This window comes from Aspergillus tubingensis, assembly GCF_013340325.1.
Source record: "Aspergillus tubingensis WU-2223L DNA, scaffold_8, whole genome shotgun sequence".
NCBI classification, from domain to species: domain Eukaryota; kingdom Fungi; phylum Ascomycota; class Eurotiomycetes; order Eurotiales; family Aspergillaceae; genus Aspergillus; species Aspergillus tubingensis.
Window position 1 is genome coordinate 4115341 of NW_023336282.1, and position 14081 is coordinate 4129421.

General features: G+C 48.7%; 6 protein-coding genes and 1 non-coding gene across 7 annotated transcripts; 4 read left to right on the forward strand and 3 right to left on the reverse strand.

Moving 5' to 3' along the window:
* Positions 1-473: 473 nt before the first annotated feature.
* Positions 474-1340, forward strand: AtWU_07650 (D-aminoacyl-tRNA deacylase; the record flags this gene model as incomplete). Its single annotated transcript, XM_035502759.1, has 5 exons — positions 474-480; positions 540-718; positions 789-831; positions 908-1134; positions 1221-1340. 5 exons carry the CDS (start codon positions 474-476, stop codon positions 1338-1340), a joined length of 576 nt encoding a protein of 191 aa, XP_035358652.1.
* A 681-nt stretch (positions 1341-2021) lies between these two features.
* Positions 2022-3480, reverse strand: AtWU_07651 (peptidyl-prolyl cis-trans isomerase D; the record flags this gene model as incomplete). Its single annotated transcript, XM_035502760.1, has 5 exons — positions 2022-2962; positions 3084-3170; positions 3234-3243; positions 3321-3388; positions 3465-3480. The coding sequence occupies 5 exons, from the start codon at positions 3478-3480 to the stop codon at positions 2022-2024; spliced, it is 1122 nt and encodes a 373-aa protein (XP_035358653.1).
* Positions 3481-4936: 1456 nt separating this feature from the next.
* Positions 4937-6324, reverse strand: AtWU_07652 (NAD(P)/FAD-dependent oxidoreductase; the record flags this gene model as incomplete). Its single annotated transcript, XM_035502761.1, has 2 exons — positions 4937-6075; positions 6132-6324. 2 exons carry the CDS (start codon positions 6322-6324, stop codon positions 4937-4939), a joined length of 1332 nt encoding a protein of 443 aa, XP_035358654.1.
* Positions 6325-7249: 925 nt separating this feature from the next.
* Positions 7250-9205, forward strand: AtWU_07653 (putative MFS transporter; the record flags this gene model as incomplete). The annotated part of the gene is made up of 7 exons (XM_035502762.1): positions 7250-7307; positions 7358-7446; positions 7503-7865; positions 7915-8070; positions 8128-8603; positions 8653-8911; positions 8966-9205. The coding sequence occupies 7 exons, from the start codon at positions 7250-7252 to the stop codon at positions 9203-9205; spliced, it is 1641 nt and encodes a 546-aa protein (XP_035358655.1).
* Positions 9206-9421: 216 nt separating this feature from the next.
* AtWU_07654 (nuclear transport factor 2 family protein) lies at positions 9422-9868 on the reverse strand (the record flags this gene model as incomplete). Its single annotated transcript, XM_035502763.1, has 1 exon — positions 9422-9868. The coding sequence occupies one exon, from the start codon at positions 9866-9868 to the stop codon at positions 9422-9424; it is 447 nt and encodes a 148-aa protein (XP_035358656.1).
* A 777-nt stretch (positions 9869-10645) lies between these two features.
* Positions 10646-10716, forward strand: AtWU_t200. The gene has a single exon. It is a non-coding gene; the product is annotated as a tRNA-Gly (tRNA).
* A 1316-nt stretch (positions 10717-12032) lies between these two features.
* AtWU_07655 (sugar transporter) lies at positions 12033-13811 on the forward strand (the record flags this gene model as incomplete). Its single annotated transcript, XM_035502764.1, has 4 exons — positions 12033-12096; positions 12145-13346; positions 13399-13503; positions 13563-13811. 4 exons carry the CDS (start codon positions 12033-12035, stop codon positions 13809-13811), a joined length of 1620 nt encoding a protein of 539 aa, XP_035358657.1.
* Positions 13812-14081: the final 270 nt, after the last annotated feature.

The window sequence follows — 14081 nt, forward strand, 5'->3', positions numbered from 1 at the left end:
GAGCGTGTCTGTATATGCGAAGCTCTTTAGACGAGTGAATCTCCTGATACTTTGTCTGGTCGTCCAGAAGCTGGGATAGAGGCCCAAAAGGGTAGGCGGTCACAAATGCTCACAAGCACTCACATTCATGCCCGTTCTCTACTTTGGGTGGAGGCGAAACCAGGTTCGAGATTCAACCATTTCGCACAGCTGCTCATATTGCTGTGGATCTGTTTGAACTTATTGATGATCTAGCCATTCCAGGATGATTTACGTCTGCCTCCGCTTCCGCTAATGTCCTGAGATTATTAGGTCTGTGTGTTTCCCGTTTTCAGTATCCCGCCGCATTTGGTCCGTCCGTTGATCATCAAGTGACTGACAAACCCCCATTTCATAGAAAGCGCAACAGCTATTCCGACAGTCTTCAGAGCCCTATCTCCTCAGCGCATGCTGCCATACTCCTTACTCTTCCAAACGACACATCACAAATCACCATGAAAGGTGCGCAATGCAATCTCACCCGACCTTATAATCAATAACTAATATGCGTCGCCCCTCAGCCGTCCTACAACGAGTCAAGTCCGCCTCGGTCACCGTGGATGGCCACCTAATCTCCTCGATCGGACAAGGCATTCTCGTCCTTGCCGGCATAGGAAAGGAAGATACCGAGAAAGATGCCGACTCAATGATCGGGCGGGTATTGAAGGCGAAGCTATGGCCCGACGAGAACGACAAATCGGTATATACAACCAATACCCTTCCCCGCAATACCAATGAAGCATATCTAACCCACCTCTCCCAACAACCAGTGGAAGAAGAACGTGCAGGACATAAATGGAGAGATCCTCTGCGGTATGCGCAACCTCCTCCTACCAAACCAACCCAAAATCGAGAAACCCACCCACTAACTATACATACAATAATCCAGTATCCCAATTTACACTCTATGGCCATTTAAAAAAGGGCAACAAGCCCGACTTCCATGAAGCCGCCGACGCGGAGACCGCGCGCAAACTGTATGACTATTTCATTCAACGGTTGAGCGAGTCGTACAAGCCCGAAAGGGTGAAGAACGGGGTCTTCCAGGCGATGATGGAGGTCGAATTGAAGAACGACGGGCCGGTGGGTGTAGATTACCGCAGTGAAGATGCGGTGGTAAAGCTCTTGCCTTCTCCTCTTCCTGCTAATTCCTATATGTCCTCAAAATTTATGCTAACCGTGCTGTGTTTGTTGTTTGGCAGGTTACGATCGAGATTAATACGCAATTACCGAAGAAGGAGAAAAAGGAACAACCGCCTGGCAAGGAGGATGGGAAGCCGCAGACATTCGAGTTTAAGTTGCCGGCGGAGTTGATGGAGTGAACTGTTTCTTCGATGGATTGATGAATATATGTTGATTCCTCTGCGGTCGGTCGGAAAAGAAATGATTGTGGGTGGCTATGACGGCCGACGGACCAACTTCTTTCCTTTCAAGTCAAATTGTATATACCATGTGATACCAATCAATAGATGCGAGGCATAGACGGGTGTGCTATGTAACTGGGACTACTTGAAACTTACTACTGAACAATACCTAGAACAGCTCCCGCTTGTAGTGCATGGTGTATTGGCTGTGTAAACTATGAAAGGTCCAAGATCTGGCAGGCAAGGAAGTTACTACTACTTTACCAATAATGTATCACGGCCACGGACCGTAAGAAGCCTACGATTCTCAAGTGTAGATCAAAGATACGTTCATCGACCTGGTTTCGTAGCGCACAAAGCTACCTTACCTACGTGACTCGATTCCTTTCTATTGTACAGAGTGCTCTGGTCTGCTGAACCGCATAGCGAAGCCAACTCGAAGCGAAGCGCAAAGCCCGTACGTCGTTTGCATAGCCGCTGAGGATGAGTAAAGGTCTTTGAAAAATTCCTATTGTGCACCAATCCAATGCAATGGTTGTAAGAGAGATTAGACTTAGTTCTCACTTTTCACCCAAGGCCGGGGATTTTAAGAAATGGGAAAATTAAATCATGCAATCATGAATCATGACGTTGGTCTCTTCACGAGAAGAACTTCTGAGCGGTAGCCCTCTCGCGAGCCTGACGGTCCTTGACGGCCTTCTTGACCCGGGCAATCTCGTTGGTAATGCCAGCATCACCAGGGGCCAGCCGAGAAGCCTCCTGGAGATCCTTGAGAGCCTCGTCCTCCTCCTTCAGACCCCTGTAGGCCACCGCACGGCGGTAGTAAGCCTTAGCCTTGTCGGCATCCTTAGCGTTCGCAGCAGCAGCTGTTTCGAGAGCGTAAGTAGCCCAGGTCTGGCCATTCTTAAACTGATCAAGCTTGTTAGCAAGCAGAGATGAGTTCGAGTGCAGAGTGAAGCGGAGCGCCTTCATCTGGGGGTCCAGATCCTTGGGGTCCTGCTCATCAGGCTCAGGGAACTCGTTGAGATAACGCAGACCCTTCTGGTACTTCTCGAGACCGAGAGTCAGGTTTCCGCTCTTGAAAGCGGTGTTTCCAAAGTTCTTGAGCTCAGACGCGATCTTGAAGCAGACAGGGGCGCTCAGCTCCTCTCCCTGGTGGTCATCGGGGAAGTCCTCATAAGGATCGCCAGTCGCGTCGGGGATCTGCTTATCAGCGTTTTCGTACTCGTCGCCGGTGAGCTCTCCGCAGTCGACGATGGTGACGTCGGTGGTGGGCTTGTCGGCCTGGGTAGACATGTTCTCGACCTTGCGGACAACGCTCTTGCCGTTGATCACCTCACCGAAGACGACGTGCTTGCCGTCCAGGTGGGGGGTGGGCACGGTTGTAATGAAGAACTGACTGCCGTTGGTGCCGGGACCGGAGTTGGCCATGGAGAGAAGGAAGGGACGGTCATGCTTGAGGTCGAAGTTCTCGTCGGGGAATTTCTCGCCATAGATCGACTCGCCGCCCGTGCCGTTGAACGCGGTGAAGTCACCACCCTGAATCATGAATTGCTTAATGACACGGTGGAAAATGGAGCCTATCCAGCGGTGTTTTGTTTAGTGATGTTCTGGTGATTTTGTGTACTTTCTGCGCACACGGCCCCGCCGGAGCGGGGGAGGGGGAGGAAAATCTGAAGCTGCCGAATTGGACCACCGTACCTTTGAAGTGCAATGGCTTGCCCTGCTTGCCCACGCCCTTTTCGCCAGTGCACAGAGCCCGGAAGTTCTCCGCAGTCTTAGGAACGACTAATATTTGCCCATGGTTAGGATTATGCGCGTAATTCCTTTACGGGGGAGTCTGCACGGTACCATCGTTGAACTGCACAGGCGGGGTAGTTAGCGAGGCTGCATAAAACACGACAGGTAAATGCTGCACAAGATGAATGGTGAACTTACCAGTTCAAGAGCAATGCGACCGGTCTTCTGTTTACCGATCTGGATATCGAAGAAAACACGGGGGCGGCCTGTGAAATCAAGCGCAATCAGTATTGTATTCTGCTGTTGAGACTGCGTCCCCCGCTTTCAAAGAGTCGAACGTACGCTCAGAGTCGGCCATTATGGCGGTTGGAAGGAGTTGATGAGTGAAGAGGAAGGTAGAGAAGAAGGTTACACGAAGGGAGAAGCTGTAGAAACAGGGATGGGACAAATGAGAGAGGTGGAGGGAGAAGGAAGAGCTAAGGTGCGGAGGTGAACGAGGTAAAGAGGAGAGGAAGTGGGCTGGACCAGCCTTTGGCTGCGATGCTTCAAGAAGCTTCCATCGCATCTTCTTCCCCGGTGCCCGGCCGCTTCCTTCCGCGGAATGTCAACCATCCCCTCACCTACCCTCAAGCTACTTGTCATTAGCAGGCGCTTATATTTGGGATTTGTATTGAGCGATCTAGGATCTACCATCCGTTCATCCCCAGTGGAGCACTGGGCCTGCCAGTCTGGGGCTACGCTATGATCTGGACGGCTTCTCCCGTCCCCTACCTCGATTGCCTTATAACCAACACTAGTATACAAGGATTCTTATTCGCGCTGCAATTTACAGTGACGCACAATTACCTCGCTGGGATACTCTGGCGTCTGATTGCACAGTATCGCTCCCATATATTGCGTTGGAAGCGATAGTGCAGACTGTCCAGTGATCATTCGCAGGAAGTTGCTCAACCCAGCCAATAGCTACTGGTTATTAACAAACTATCTTATGGGAGTGCTGCTGATGCCAATAAGACCCAGATTCTAATATGGTATGATTCTGCCTAACCATGGGGTTGGATCGGTTACTATTGCAAGGATTCTGTCTTATGGGATCTTCAAAATTTTGATTGAGATGAAGCTTACATGCTCGCTCTAAGTTCGCCTCATCGAAGTACCTATACAACCGAATATCACAAAAAGAAAAGATCTCCTTTTCTCTCATCTCGTAGGGCTTTCTAGGATTACATAACTCTTTAGCTTCAGATTATTCGCTACCTGGACTAGCGGAATCAACATAGCTATAGTAGGCGTCAATGACTCACTGCAGCGCCATGTACTAGCTCTGCGAAACACAAGAGATCAGAGGCTCGGCCCCTCGGTTGTTGAATTAGTGCATAGCCATCTACACGTCATAAGTTTGTTCTTGATTTTGCATGAAGGAGCTGATGCGCCGGGTTTATGCCACTAACATGTGCCTTGTTGAAGTATTCGAGAGTCGCATACATCTACAGGGTATCAGGCATACTGTAGCAACTATGATAGTACAACTGCAAGGTACTTAGTCTCTTCTAGATTCATCAAGGCAGTCCAGCCAAACTAGCGCAAGGCAGATACCATGTGAGGGATTGTGGAACGTACTGCAACGGCAACAACATCAGCAACGTATAAATGGAAGTCGTAGTAAACACTTGATTCTTCTTCTATCTAGGTGGCTCAGAACTTAAGGAGCGGCTAAAGTAGAGATTTTCAAGTTATATAATTATAATTGATCATATGCTAGATTTATCAGGCAGAATCACTTTTACATTGCGCTCGCATACATATCAGCGCAACTATAGCCGGCTCTTGATCTTGGTCCATTCATTTTCGCCGACCTTCTGGAAGTCCATAACTGCATCTGGTCCTCCGAATCGGTTCTGTGTCGACTTCCAGTCTCTGTCGACCGCCATTTCTGGTCTCCACCGAACAACATGTTTCAGCTCATCCTGCAGATGACCCTCCAGTGCATCCACGATGAAACCTCCAATAGTGGGCATTTGCATAGCTCCATTCCCAGATGCCCCCACAGCAACCAACAGTGAAGGGTGATCAGGATGTTTATCGATTAAAAAGGCACGATCTACCGTATCGGCATCCCAGCAGATACGGGCGAACACTAGTGGACGGTCGGCCAGATGTGGCATGGTATCCCGCAGGAAGTCCTTGACGCGAGCTTCCGCCTCAAGGGGAATTTGGTGCTTTGCAAATGGGATGCTTCTGATCTCGCCAGATCTCGCCGGGTCCGGAATGAAGTTACAGTATCCAGGATGTTCGTCACAGATCTTGAGTTCGTGCTTATCCTCGTCAGGCTCCATGAAGAACCCCTTTGCAATATTGAACAGCACGGGTAGATTCTTGTACAACTTAGCCTCTTCCGGGGTCATCTGGATATGAGAGAGCGTCCAGGCAGTAGGACGCAGCTGTTTCTTGAAGTCCAGAAGACGGTCGCTTCCGGCACCGGCAGCCAAAATGGTTCGGTCTGCTCGGTGAATGACTCCATCGGACGTTTTAGCTCCAACCACATCTCCGTTCTCGTATACTAGTGATACAACATTCCCTTGGGGAGACCCGGTGATGAAGTTGACTCCAAGACGCTTGGCTTCAGTGTAAGCAGAAATCATGGCTTTCTTGGCATGAATCCATCCGGCACCCGACTTGTTCAACCAGCCCTTCCAGCCGGGAAATTCGCCAGTGAGAACTCCTGGAGGCATTGTCTTCTGGAAGTCTTCTGCCGTCTTCAATTCGACAAAGTCTGCATCAGAACACTCGATTTCATCTTTGCGGATGTGCTCAATGAGTGCAGGGGTATGACCAGATACAATGACACCAGTCTCATGGAAGTACTGCTTGAAAACAGGATCCGTCTTCCAGGCTTTCAGAGCGGCACGTGTGCACGTCGCGAACGCAATGCTGCGCGGCGTTTCTTCACCTGCTGTCGGGGTTGTTAGGTTTGGAAAAATAGACATCAGGTGGGCACTTCAAACATACCTTTGGGCTCCTTGTGTTCCATGATTTTATTGATATCATTGCCGGCTGCGATTGCGGATGGGATTGTGTAGGGGTCTAGAACTGTGACATGCTTGTATCCGCGGCGAGCCAAATGCAAAGCAGTAGAACAACCCCAAACACCCGCTCCCACCACGAGGATGGTAGAATCATGGGTTACTGTAGAGGATGTCATGGTGACTGCCAATTCTGTTTGACTCGAGAGTATTGAGGAACTAATTTGTTGCAGTGATGTTGATGTGGACGGGCAACGAGGCCGTATTTCAACGGCGCCCTTACATCAGACGGTATCCACTGAGTGCCAACTAAATGCCAGCATTGGGCACAATGGGGACCTGGCTGGGCCTTATCCAGAGTCCATAGTCCCGGCAAGATGGAAGCAACTCAAACCAGGCCACAGAATAGTGTCCGTGCCGGGGTTCCCAATCTAGATTAGCGTCCCGGTTGGACCTTCCTTGGGGTCTTCATATCACTCCGTCTTCTCATCCATCAACCATTCATGACCCCCAGATGCTTGGGAATACTCGCGTCAATGATCGTCCGGGATTTTTCCGTGGACGCTATCAGGGTCGTCTACAGCAATGACCCACTCGCGTGCGGATGATACCGACTTCAAGCCATGTCAAACCGGCGAAAGCATGCAGCTTCTCCGCATTTTCCTCCGCCTCGGCAGGCTTAATCGATATCAACCGCTCAGATAACCTTTCGTTTGGAGCTTCCTCCATGACTTAACTTATCTGTGACTGACTATCTTCGCAATACTCCTCGTGTCTCTTCGTCTCCACCCCTACCTTATCACCTCGGTTATGCTCCATTCAGCCGGTTCTAATTATTTTGCCGCTGGCTTTCGTGAGAGCGTGGCAGACGAGAGGAGGCGAATGATCATCCCCTGTTATCGTGCTTGGCCATACTGATACGCTCGGGATAACCATCCAATCGGACGCCAAAATGGGGTCTTGGAGGGCTCTATATACTTCGACCAGCTCGTACGCAGGTCTAGCATGGTTGTGGCCGCTAGTAGATAGTAACCAGCCTTAAAAGACGCTTCAACCCCCCTCATGGCTGTCTTTCTGCTTCCCTAGTACTTTCACAAAGCCAAAATGGCTCGTTCTGATGTTATAGATACCGATGTTCCAGGAACGGTGTACCTGGTTGATGGTAGGCTCTTCCTATAAGCTACAATTAATCGGTACTGACATCGAACTCAGCAACGGGGAGCTTGAGAGATGTAGCTCATGCTGGGAAGCAGGATGTCCTCCTTATTCCTCAGCCTACATCCTTTTCAGCTGATCCCTTGGTGGGTAGCAGATGAAAGCAGCCCTCTTCCACACGGTTCGTGCTGACCCATGATAGAATTGGCCTCTTTACAAGAAATACTGGACCCTGTTCTTGATCTCCATGTATGCATGCGTTAACTCCTTTGGGGAGAACAACTGGGGTGCGGCATGGACAACTATATCTGATGATACGGGAGTGAGCCTGAACAATATGAACGGTGGCTCCGCTTTGAACTATCTTATGCTGGGTTTCTTCAATATTATTTGGATCCCCACAGCCATGAGGTACGGACGCAAAATTGTCTATATACTTAGTCTGTTGTTCGTCCTTGGAAGTGGTATCTGGGGTGGCTTCTATCAGGGTGTTTCGCAGTATTACATTATGATGGTGATCAACGGGATCGGAACTGCAGCCTACCAGGCTTTGATTCAGCTGACTGTATGTTACGTTTCTGAGATGCTCGCTTCCGTACGCTAACAGAGCATAGATCTTCGACGTATTTTTCACTCATGAGCGCGGCCGAATGCTGTCGATCTACATTTTCTTTCAGCAACTCGGATCTATCATCGGGCTGATCTGTGGCGGTTATATTTCTGACGGTATTGGCTGGAGATGGAGCATGCCCATCGTGTCCATAGCATGTGTCAGTGCCCTCGCATCCTAATTACTCTGCTGCAATCAGCCAGCTGAACCATTATAGGCTGTTTTGATTCTTCTATTCATCTTTACTTTTGATGACACGATGTTCCCGAGGTATCGCTTTTCGGGTGTGACACCTCAGCGAACCACCAAAGGCGAGAACGAGACTTCCCGCACTCCATCTGGCACCCCAACGGCGGAGGAAAAGGATTCAAAGATTGAACCGCCAATGTCCGTCGTGGAAAGCCGCACTGTCGGGGAGATTGACATGCCTCCGCGAACCTACCTCCAGAAGATGTCTCCAGTTCACTACTTCAAAGACGACAACACAACTTGGTACCAGTACTTTCGACGCCCGTTCTTTCTCTTCGCGTTTCCCAATATTCTTCTAGCTGGTATCCAATTTGCGTTTGGCTGCACTGCCGGTATTGTCTCGTTTAATACCATCTCTGAGATCATGACGGAGGCACCTTATAACTGGAGCGCCGGCTCTGCTGGCCTAATCTTCTTGGCAGCACTAGTTGGTAATTTTCTTGGGTATGTATTTAGCCTGATACTCTCATGAGTAATGCTGACCCTCTTATAGCATGGGTATTGGATCACTGTCCGACTGGGTTGTCGTCTTCTTGGCACGTCGCAACAAGGGTTATAAGGAGCCCGAGATGCGTTTATGGACGTATTGTATTCCCCTTGTACTTGCCGCGGTTGGCTATTTCGTCTACGGCTGGGGTGCTACCAAGGGCCTTCACTGGATGTCCATTGCAGTTGGCCTATGTTGCATGATTGCTCAGCAGGTCTCTGCCACCAGTATCGCAACCGCCTACGCGATGGAGTGCTTTGAACAGGTAAGTCATTTACATCCGCGATCCTGGACTTGGTGGCTGATCCTCTCGAATCAGATTTCTGGTGAGCTCGTCATTGTACTGGCCTGCTGTTCATCTATAATCAATTTTGTCATCTCCTTTACGGTGCAGGATTTCATCGACGGCACCAACTACGGCTGGACATTTACCTTCTATGGTATCATGGTTGTCCTGTCCATGGCCGCGGGTGCTCCGATGATAATCTGGGGCAAGGATTGGCGGCGAAAGTGTAAGCCTCGGTATGAGAAGTTTTTGGCGGAAACAGGACGTCAGTAGGAACGTGTCCAGTTTTCTGTTTGTTAAATGACCTTTATGAATGATTGCATTATATCATTGTAACGTGTATGTTTATTAGCTAAACACACTGAGACTCTGTCAATAAGCAAGAGCACGCAACATCTAAGTTCAATGCGAACCCTACAGCCTAGGAGATTTCGCATAGTCAGCACATATATGTTGATGATTTCCAAAACACGTATATACTACCCCAACTCACTTCTCCCTAGCACCAGTAACAACCCTAACCCTCTCCACCAAAGGACTCGTATCCAAATACACCGTGAAAAACCTCATCTTATCCTCATCCACCCTCTTCCCAAAGATCGCCATACCCTGGACACTAACCACCTTCTTCTCCCCGTCACCTTTCAAAACATAGTCGATGGTCGCCTCCTGATAGATGCGATCAGGAAGAACATCCACATGGCCAATAGTATGCTTCATGCTCTCTAAGATCGTGGACTGCTCTTTGAAAAAGCTGATAATTGCGTCATGACCCGTGATTGGAGGATGACCTGGGAACCTCATCTCACAGTCTGGAGTGTAGAATTTGGGGACGGCGATGTCGGGGTTGAGTTGGTCGCCTAGGGTATGGTAGTCTTGGAGCCAGGATTTGGCGGCGAGGAGGGCTTGATTGGTGGTGGGGTTGGTGTTGGACATGGTTTCTTGGGGGGGAATGGATGTCCTCTTGAGAGCTATGGTAGGAAATGTGGATGATGGTTCTGGTTGCTGTTGAATGCTGTATAGAGTCAGGAGTGGGATTTAGGTAGGGAGGTTTTATATGTGGTGTTGATTTATAGTTATCATTCTCACTCAGTATGACGAGGAGCTTTGGGATGTGCTGATTGGTGTATTTTGATGTTCGTTCGTTGCTGATTTATAATGGGTTTTTCTGATGCTGCTGTGCGCTTATGTGCTGGTAGTATGGGGTACTTAGTTTTGTATTTCAGGGAAGCTGAACTACGAGAGATTTCAGACGAGACTGAAGAACACAATTCGCAAGACTACTCTTGGAAGAACAGGGGAGTGGCGTATGCCCTCATAGAAAACATATATGAATCTATATGATGGTCATGAATAGTTATATTATTTGCTGATAAAGCAATCCCGTGCATGGGTGCTATCCGGCCGGTTCTGGCTTGAGATATCATTGGTGCTTGGGTAAGACTCATCGTGATTCTTATGGTAGCCATAGTGACTAGGGTATGGTCATGTCGCACCAGGTACCTCGGATGAAGAAAAGATGATGCCCTGGTAGGAGACATAATAGCGCATTGTAGAGTTGTAGAAACTTAATTACTACTGAGACTGCGATGTACTTCAAGTTATCAACACAGTACCTTGGTATGCAGAGCATCGACACCCTTTGCTCTTAAATTAATAAAGGGACGGAAAATACAAGCAGCGAATCAGATAACGCAGTGGTTAGCCGCTTCAGCATCATTGGTCTAGTGGTAGAATTCATCGTTGCCATCGATGAGGCCCGTGTTCGATTCACGGATGATGCACACTATCTTTTTCTTTTTGCACTTTTTACTTCCCGCCCCAAATTACTCCTCTATTGTCTTCTCTTAGCCACATGCAACTTGGAGAACCTAACTTCATCGTAATTAACATTTCCATCGATATGCATGTTACCGTCATATTCTGTTTCCCGTCGTATATCTACTTTTCCCTCCATGCCAAGGTGCTTCTCCGCAGAGAAAGAACCAGCTTGTCTCTCCGATTTCTTGCTCTCTTATAGCTCCAATATATTATTATTGCCCAATGAGGCAGGTGGACGCACACTTTAACGACTGCGTCCTTATCCGGGCGGAACGGGCGAGATCGCGAGAGCCTTATCATGGCGATGGATTGTCAACATACTAACTAACTCCTTCCATCTCTGACAACCTGACACAATAGCCATCTACTCGCCTGGCTATCACGCCAAAACCACAAGCGTCTTCATCGTCAGTGAACGACATCACCTAGCTGCGCACTGGTTGCTACCAGCCGACCTTATGATGAAAGGAGGTTTCATGGAGCAGTCTGTATGAGCTTGGTTGATAACCGTGATGCGAAGTTGTGCTGACACTACAGCAAACCAGCCTGACAAGGTTGTCACGCTCTCTCCAATGGTGATATGATGATCATTGAAAAGGGAATCCATGGTTTAGATTGTGGATCTCATCAAGTCCGACATGTGCAAGCTTCTTAATGTTCAAGCTTCAACGGCAGAGAAGTGTTTAGCGATCACCATCATGCACCTGTATGCATGCATCTGCATCCTGAATGGTCACGCAGACCTCCCGAGCAAAGTACCGGCTACACTTTCTTCATTGAGTAAGACCAACAGTCCGTGCACTTGCTTTATCTATTCCAGATACTACGAACTTGCATTCGAAGGGCTTTCGTCTGTCTGGATTCAGGGTCTCAACGGCATTAATACCACTGGCTAGATGCCGGAATCACTCCTTGCACCTTTACCGAAAGTATCTGTCACGCTGTAATCCAGTTCTTCTTCCGCGAAATGCTACTCTGTGATAGGACCACAAGACGCATTATGATAGCCACTAATAGCCATCAAATAGTGAGCTATTATCGGTACTTGCTTTTCTCCGCTTGGCAACCCCGCATGAAGAACTCCAACGGGTTGTTATCTCTGATTACTCTCCTGCATTCCCGAGCGATAAGCCTCGTTATCAAGCGTCGCTTAAATGGAGAAGAAGTACAAGGGAGAAGATACTGCGGGATGTGAATATAATGATAAGATCTGTGTGTCCCACGCTTCGGTGGCTGCATCACGACGGGGAGCTTGACTTGCCTTAACATCACATTTGGAATGTCGAATAGTCAGAGTGAGCAGGAGCCCATCTGGGCTCCGGGCACGGTCACCCTCGAAGATAGTAAGAACTATTTCTCATGAGTGCATGTACAGGACTGACCACAGGTAGTACACGGCAGCAGTGTGGTTCTATTCCCTACTCCTTCTGACGACCCGGATGATCCTCTCAATTGGTCCAAGGCACGGAAGGCTCTCAACTATACTTTTGTTAGCCTATTTGTCCTCTTCACCTTCGTGGAGCTAGACATTGGTTTTACCGCATGGGGTCCGATGGAAGCAGAGCTTGGCTTCACGGTAGACCAGCTCAATGCCGGAACAGCGACCAATTACGGTGGTCTTGCTGTGGGGTGCTTCTTCCTGCTTCCTCTCGCTCGAAAATATGGTCGCCGCCCTATCTATATCTTCTCCTCGGCGTTGCAGCTGGCTGCGAGCGTGTGGAATGCCAAAACCTATACCTTCGGTGACTATATCGGAGGGATGCTGATTTCCGGCCTGGGGGGTGCTATTAGCGAGATTATCGTACAGATGACTGTCGCAGATCTTTTCTTTGTCCACCAACATGCAACCATGAACGGATTATTCGTGCTCTTCCAGTCAGTCGGAGCGTTTCTGGGACCTGTCGCCTCAGGATACGTCGTGGAATCCCAAGGCTGGCGCTGGGGATGGTGGTGGTGTGTGATATTCTTCGCCGTCATGCTACTTTGTGTGATCTTTCTTTTCGAAGAATCGAAGTTTATTCCTATTCTGAATGCCCAGGAAGTTATCCCAGATGTGCAGACATCTGGTGTAGAAGGACCTGAGTGCTCTCAGGCTTCTAAAGGAAGACTGTCATCTGATGACAAGCAGGGATTTGAACGGTCCGTGGAAATATGTGCCACACCACGGCCTGGAAGCGAGCCAAAGACCTACCTTCAGAGAATGGCCCTCGTCACACCGTCTGATGAATCTATATGGCCTCATATGTGGCAGCCAGTTGTCATTTTATTTACTTTTCCAGCAGTGACATACACCGCACTTACATACGGCTCCACCCTGTGCTGGTTCGCAGTCATGACATCTCTACAAGCGACATATATGATCCTTCCGCCATATAATTTCAGTTCAGTCGGAATCGGTTTGATGAATGTTGCCCCATTTATTGGCAGCCTGTTAGGCTTTCCAATCTCAGGCTATCTGAGTGACAAGTCCATTCTTTGGCTTTCGAAGAGAAACAACGGCATATACGAGCCGGAGATGCGACTTTGGCTTTCGCTCCCTATAATAGCTTTGGGTCCAGCATCAATATTGATGTTTGGTCTTGGACTTGCCTATGTATGTTTATACTACTCCGTATCTCTCCAGGTTTCTGTTAACATTCTCATAGGGCGCTCACTGGGTTGTACTAGCAGTCGGCTATGGTATTTTTGGATTTGTTCTTTCGTGCAGCAGCGGTATCTCATTGTCCTATCTCATGGACTGCTATCAGGACGTGAGTGCACTCTAATTGCCCCTGGATATAACCAGAGATCTAACACCGATTTTCAATAGATCGTTGGTGACACATTAGTCGGGGTAGTCTTCATGCGGAATGTGATCGCTGTCATTGTTCTCTTCACTCTGACACCTTGGGTTAATGGAATGGGTATGCAGAACTTGCATATCTTGATTGCAGTCGTGGCATTTTTCATCTATTCGATTCCAATTCCCCTCTTGATATGGGGAAAGAGGGCCCGGATTGCTACTGCATCGACTTATCGGAGGATGGCAGAGAATCAGAGCGACAATCGGGTGGTCTGACATACAAGCGACCTTTGAGACAAGAAGTAGGCTATAGGGATCTCTATATGTACACAGGACCATTCGCAATGTAGCAGTGCAATACTAATTCCATGACAAGAGTTGAATAATGGCACTGTACAAGCTCGTAGTGAGATAGTATATTCCTCAAATCAGTTCACTTATTCAGACTGAACTTGAAGCCATTGGACATTGATCCTCCAGTACACCAAGTAAAATTGGCTTGCACCTCAACGCACAACTTACAATTACCCAAGCCTCCCCAATGCG